Genomic DNA, 6,759 nt, shown 5'->3' with positions numbered 1-6,759 from the left:
TTAAAAAAACACCCAAAACCTGCAGTGTCTGCCAACCCCCAAATTTACAGTCTTTTGAAGACTTCGCGTGAAATAGAGGAGACAAAAATCACTGTATAGAGAAATTAAACTTCAGCCATGAAGGTTTTTCCCTTTCTACTCTGGACTAACACTTCTCTGAGCCTTGCGTCAGGTAACGCTACGGAACACTGCAGCTTTTTTGGGCTTAAAGCTGTCGACGATTGGGAAGAAAAAGGAGGAAGGAGGACCCGGCGGTGACTTCCTCGGGAGGGGAGCTCTGCCACACATCTCCCTGGAAACGAACTGGCGTTTCTGTCCTTAACCAAGTCAGGGTGAGGAAGGAATACTGCTTCAATGCTAATTTAAACACTTCTCCCAGCTCCCTGTGGCAAAATAAATAGCTATTGCTCTGAAAAACCCCTTGGCTTTTGCTAGGGCCAGTATTGCTCCAGGGACCAGGCACAAGGTCACCCCGGTAGCACCGCGTGCTACAGCTCAGCTTCGAGGGAGCTCCCCAGATATTCCCAAGGGCAACTAACGCAGAAACATGTCACTGCTCCTAGGAACGTGCTCCTGGCTGCCTGGGGCAAGCAGCAAAGCCTCCCGCTGAGGGCAGGAAGGGCTCTTGGCCCAACATAACTCGTGTCACGCTTCCCCTCGGGTGTCCTTGTTCTGCCCTGAGCCCTCCTGGCTGGCCAAGAAGTGAGGTAGGCAGGGCTGGAGGAGCTGTCAGCACCCTCTGACTCCTAGGCTCATGATTTTTGTCCACGCCTCCCTCCAGGCTCATCTTTTGCGCTGCTCGAAGGATTTAACTGTGCGTGTGAACGCAGCACGTTGGCAGCCAAAGCTCGGGTCGTTAGTGCAAAGCGTTGATCTGGAGATAAAAAAAAATCAGTTTTTTCCTGCCCCCGAAGCCTGACTTTGGTAAACAGAGAGCAAGCAGCAGCTCAGGAGGAGTCGATGAAGCTCAGACAGGCGTTCAGGAAGCCCGTTGGATCCTCCAGCTGCGGGTAGTGGCTGACGTGGTCATCCAGCGCGGACGCCGTGGACGTGGGAAGCACTTTTCGGGGGGGAAGAACGCAGCAAGGGGTAAGCGCAGCAACCGCCGCGGGCTCCGCCTGCAGCCAGCTGCTGCTGCTGAGAGGGACAGGGCCCTCCTGCGCAGTCGGGGTGCTGCCTGTAACGTGGCTTTAGCACCAAATAAAACCCCAACAACCTGTGAGAGCTACAGCTGGCCCCTGGTCCACGTGCCTGGACTTTTAATTCAGGTCCACTGGAGGAAAAGACAATAAATCTTAACTGCCTGATGCGGTTTTCGAACGCGTGGTTGCTGCGACTGAGAACCGGGACTTGATGCCTAAAATCGGGGGACGGTTTCTAAACTTCCGAGCTGCCTGGCTGCGTAGGTTACAGGTGGGGAGAAAAACCAGCCCGGATGGAAAATGAGCAGAGGGAAAATGTCTGAGACAAAAATCCCCCTCGAAACGAAACCCCAGCTGCGTGCCGCCACTCCGTGGTGGCGGCGCCGTACTTGTACGGCTGAAGGAACTCCGGCTGCGGATTCACAGGGTCCAGGGGCCCACAGATTAAATGCGCTGCAAGAAAGCAGCACGAACGGAATTTTTATTACCTGGGAACATCCCGAAGCAGGCCGGGGGAGGCTTGCTGCAGTCACAACCCCCAGCAGGGAGCTCGGGGAACGTTCAGCAGGGCGCTAAGCCCCCAGCCCAGCTCAGCACACGGTGGGGGGGTGCAAACCAGAAGCCCAAAGGGCTTTTGCTCAGCCCCCTCTGCAAACACCAAAGCTTTCCTCAAGCTTTTCTTCGAGCTTTTCCTCGTCCTCATCACGAGAGGCTCCCACGAGGAGTGGAAGGAGCCGGCGCCCGCAGGAGATGGGTGCGATTCCCCACGTCCCCCCCGAAACCAAAGAAAACCAAATCCTACTCACGCGGGACGGAGGCGGCCACCAGAGCCCCAACCCAGCGGTCTCTGTGCTTCTTCCTCTGGTTGACGTACCGCAAAATACTGAAGGGAAGCCCGTCGTTATAATGCTGCTGTCACCACGAGGTGCCTGCGCAGCCCAGAGCTTGCTCTCGCAGCGACGGCCAAGGGCCCCCTGCACCCGCGTCAGCCTCCCGGGTGCAGCAGCAACAAAAAAAATAAATAAAAAATTAGCCTTCTGGTCAGCTCCCAGCTCGGCAAAGTGCCCGCTCTGTTATTTCAGCAGTCAGCAGGTAAAAGGGCAGCTCGGATCACTGGCTCCGAGCCCCTGCTGCTGCCAGCCCCGTGCCCTGCGGAGTCCAGGTCAGAGTCCTGCCTCCCGGCCGGGGCTGACCCCAGATCGCAGGGGAAAGGGGAACTGGCCCCGTAGTGCGGGTCGGGGAGGTGGGAGGATGGGGTTTGCAGCCTCCCCACATCAGGCGGAAGCAAATTTGGGTCCCGTGCTCCCAGGTAAATGCCACGGGGTTGTTAAAGGAGGGGAGCGGCTCCATCCGGGCAGCGCAGCGTGGCTGTGAGTGAGCACCAAGGGGTTACTTAGAGAATCCTAAAATCATTAAGGCTGGAAAAGCCCTCCAAGCTCACCTTGTCCAACCACCCCCTCCCACCAATGTCACCACCAAACCACGTCCCCAAGCACCACGTCCAACCTTTCTTGAACACCCCCAGGGACGGTGACTCCACCACCTCCCTGGGCAACCCGTCCCAACGCCTGACCGCTCTTTCTGAGCAGAAATGTCTCCTCGTTTCCAACCTGAACCTCCCCTGGCACAACCTGAGGCCGTTCCCTCTGGTCCTGTCACTGGTTACCTGTGAGAAGAGGCCGACCCCCAGCCCCCCACCCCTTCCTTTCAGGCAGTTGTAGGGAGCAATGAGGTCTCCCCTGAGCCTCCTCTTCTCCAGCCCAAACCCCCCCAGCTCCCTCAGCCGCTCCTCACAGGACTTGTGTCCCAGGCCCTTCCCCAGCCTCACAGCCCTGCTCTGGACACACTCCAGGGCCTCGATGTCCTTCTGGTAGCGAGGGGCCCAAAGCTGAGCACAGCACTCGAGGTGCGGCCTCACCAGAGCAGAGCACAGACGATTACCCCCCTGCTCTGCTACCTGTTCCTGACACAAGCCAGGATGCCCTTGGCCTTCTCGGCCACCTGGGCACGCTGCTGGCTCGTGTTCAGGCAAGCACCAACCAGCACCCCCAAGGCTCCGTAAAACCCCCGCTGCTTCGCCCCGGCACCAGGGCAAACAGTGGCTTTGGCCCCACTTCCTACAAAGCAGGCCCGGGCTCCCACTTTTAACCAGCACGTTCACGTCAGCTGGGTTTTCAGGAGCTTTCCAAGGACGGGAAGCTGTGCTAAATAAACCCCCTGGTTTATGAACCCTCGGGCTCGTGGCGTTTCAGGGGCTGGAGCTATTTGTGGGCCGAGCTGTGCGGCCGGCGGTGACATTACAAGAATTTGCCCCAAGGGGACTGCCAAGCGGGCAGCGCATCGGCCCCCCCCGTGGCTGGGCTAGTTATAAAATGCTCTTGTTACAAAAGGCGGGCAACAAGCGCCCTTCGGAGAGCCTGGTTTTTATTTTTTTTATCCTTATTGTACTTTGTGATTTGGCTGGAGATTGTCCCCCGCTGTCTTTGCTGCCCCCGCAGCAGGAGGAGAGGAGTCCGCGTGCCGGGCAGGACACAAACCAGCCCCACCAAACTCACACCACCACCCCGAGGTCTTTCCGAAAACCCCAAGCTTGGAGAGAGCCAGAATTAGCTCCGCTTGCAAACAAAACCCCCAAAATTCAAACCGTGCCCCCAGATTTCTCCCCATCAGCGGCCCTGTTCCTTGTCCCCCCTCGCTGCCCCGCCACGCGACGCGTCACTCCCCCCCCGTCCCATTCCCAGCTGCTCCTCCATCACACCCCACATCTTTTTTTGGGGGGTTAAGTGACCCCAAAGCCCAAGAGAAGCACCCGGAGGCTCCGAGCATCCTGTGCCCAGACCTCTGACAAGCTCCGAGGCGCTGCCGGCGGACGGGGGCACGCTGCTGGTGTCGAACCGAGGAGCTCCCGCGGCGCTCCCAGCTCACCTGCCAACCACGAGATGGCCGTCGTTGGTCCTCACCGCCGTCCACATGCCCCAGTACTCGGCCTGCGAAGGCTGCGTGTAGGGCCCGTAGACGGCCCCGAGCCTGAGGAGGGTCCGGGGCAGAAGGGCAGCAGCCCCGTTAGCGCGCGGCTCGGGCACGAGCCCATGGCAGAGACGCGCCGAGCGCTCCCAACCCTCCTTGAATCCCTCGGGAGCCGCAAGTCATCCCCCAGAGGCACCCCGAAGGCATCAAAGAGGGGTTGTAACAGCTGGCGAAGATATCTCTTTGGTCGTGTATTGTAGGTAGAGTGGTTTAGGGTTTTCGTTGCCCCCGTGATGTCTCACCTGCAGGAGAGGAGGAGTCTAGGGCATGGAGGAAAGCCACGTGGTTTATTATTAAATGCTCTGCCAACCCAACGGGAACAGCTCGTGGGACCGAGGTCACTCAGATTAGGGGCAAAACTCTGCTGGGGCGGATCCCGGGGATCCCTCCCCTGCCAAATTCCTCAAATTCCTGCCTTCGCCCCCCTCCCTGCCCGTCCCACCCGCCGCGGGAAGCACGGCGCCCCGGCTCACCCTCTGGAGAAGAAGTTCATCAGCCGCGTGATGACGGGGGACAGCGGGCCCCCGTCCTTGAGGACCTGGGGCAGAAGGAGAAAGCAGGCGGGCATCGCGCTCGGCGTCGGCCAGGAGGGCGAATCCCGCCCCTCCGGAGCGCTTTTACTTTTTTAATTTCCCCGTGTCAGAATTACGTGCAGCGTTAGGGAAGGAGGGCAGGCACGTAACCCGCTTGGCTGACGGGCTCCAAGCCCCCAGGACCACCCGCGTCACCTCTCTCTGGACGATGCCACCCGGGGAAGCCTTCCCTCCGCTGGACAAGCAGAGGCTCTCGGTCAGGACGCCCCCGATTTTGTTGTGCTCGTGCCTGGGGACAGAGGAGGAGGAGGCGACGCGCGGCTACGACCCCTCCGGGTAGCGGCGTCGCACCACCCCCAGCTCGACACGAAGGAGTTTGGGAAGGAATTTAAACACCCCAGGGGCTGGGATCGGATTGGGGGGGGGGATCCTCAGACGAGGGATGAGGCCCAACAAACCCCCCCAGGCCTTCGTTTCAGCTGCAGGAGGAGAGGGGGCACCCCTGCCAGCCCACGGGCCGCTCGGGGACAAATCCTGCCACCCTTGATCGGGGAACGTGGGCCGCTCGGGGGACACCGTGGGCCGCTCGTGGGGGGGACACCGTGGGCCGCTCGGGGACACCGTATCGTGGGCCGTAGTCGTCGTGGGACAGGAGGTCGATCCTCCGGCGGTGGAGGCCGAGGTGCCGCACCAGCCCCCCGACGACGCTCGCCTGCTCGAAGACGGAGTGGCGGTGGGGTCGCCGCGAGGGCCTGGCCCCTCAAAAAAAAACAAACAACCCAAATCCTCCAAAATGAAGCCGCCAGTGGAAGAGCCTGGGGCTCGGGGCTAGGGTTTGTGGTAAGTCCCACAGCAGTCGGGGCGTCCTGGGCCAGCAGCTCCCCAAGAGGGGCCCAGGCGTGCTCCGGAGGCACCCCAAAGCCAAGAAGGGGGGGGACAAGGAACCCCTTCGACCCCCCCCCCCCCAGCCTTTAAAACATCCCGCTCTTTTTCGGGAGGGGATTGGGGATGCGAAGAGAAACGAGCTCCCCCCGCCCCGCTACTCACGGGCTTGTCGCTGAAGCCGAACCCGACGAAATCCGGGGCGAAAGCGCTGCGCCAGCCCCTCCCAGATCTACGGGGGGCGAGAAAAGCGCCCCCAAAACCCACGAAGTTCACCCCGAAAGCTCTGCCGGGGAGGGAGGGAGGAATCCCGCGTCCCCGAGCCCCTCACCTTGCTCCAGTTGTAGCTGGAGGTGGGGCAGCACGTGGGCCCTCACCCCATAACCGCCTCGCCCCGTAACCCCCGTCCCCAAAAGCCCCATGACCCCCCCCCCCCCCCCAACGGCCCCATAGCGGCCCCCTAACCCACCCCCATGTCCCCAACCCACCACGTCCCCATAGCCACCCCATCCCCATAAGCCACCCCTTAACCCAACAACCCCCCCCCCTTGGCCCCCATAACCTTCCCCACGTCCCCATAACCCCCCCCCCATTCCCATAACCCAATCCCCCGTCCCTACAACCCCCCATGTCCCCATAGCCCTCCACACATCCCCACGAGCACCCTGCATCCCCATAACACCCCCGTCCCCACGAGCCCCCCATGACCCCACAGCCCTCCCCATGTCCCCATGCCCCCCATTACCCCCATAACCCCCCCATACCCCCCCATGTCCCCCTGTCCCCATAAGCCCCCACGCTCCCGTACCCCCCCCATGCCCCCATAACCTCCCCATGCCCCTGATGCCCCCATAACCCCCCCCATGTCCCAAGGCCCCCCATTACCCCCATAACCCCTCTATACTCCCCCATGTCCCCCCGTCCCCATAACCCCAGAAGCCCCCATTACCCCCCATGCTCCCATACCCCCCACGCCCCCATAACCCCTCCATACCCCTAATACCCCCATTACCCCCCACACCCCCATTAACCCCCCCATGTCCCTACACCCCCCATTACCCCAATAACCCCCCATACCGCCCCATGTTCCCCTGTCCCCATAAGCCCCCATGACCCCATAACACCCATAATCCCCCCATGCCCCCCCATCCCCATAACCCCCCCTATGCCCCCAT

General features: G+C 61.1%; 1 protein-coding gene across 1 annotated transcript; it reads right to left on the bottom strand.

Annotated features, from left to right (window-relative positions):
- Positions 1-442: 442 nt before the first annotated feature.
- MEST (mesoderm specific transcript) lies at positions 443-6,401 on the bottom strand. Its single transcript, XM_066990558.1, is given in 10 exon segments — positions 443-1,060; positions 1,527-1,595; positions 1,949-2,025; positions 4,068-4,169; positions 4,643-4,707; positions 4,898-5,023; positions 5,304-5,461; positions 5,746-5,789; positions 5,791-5,816; positions 6,393-6,401. Coding segments are annotated over 10 exon segments (789 nt in total). The 3' UTR covers positions 443-947.
- Positions 6,402-6,759: the final 358 nt, after the last annotated feature.

Source organism: Anser cygnoides, chromosome 1 (genome assembly GCF_040182565.1).
Source record: "Anser cygnoides isolate HZ-2024a breed goose chromosome 1, Taihu_goose_T2T_genome, whole genome shotgun sequence".
Taxonomy (NCBI): Eukaryota; Metazoa; Chordata; class Aves; order Anseriformes; family Anatidae; genus Anser; species Anser cygnoides.
Note: the sequence above shows the minus strand (reverse complement) of the source record. Positions and strands in the feature narration are given on the sequence as shown.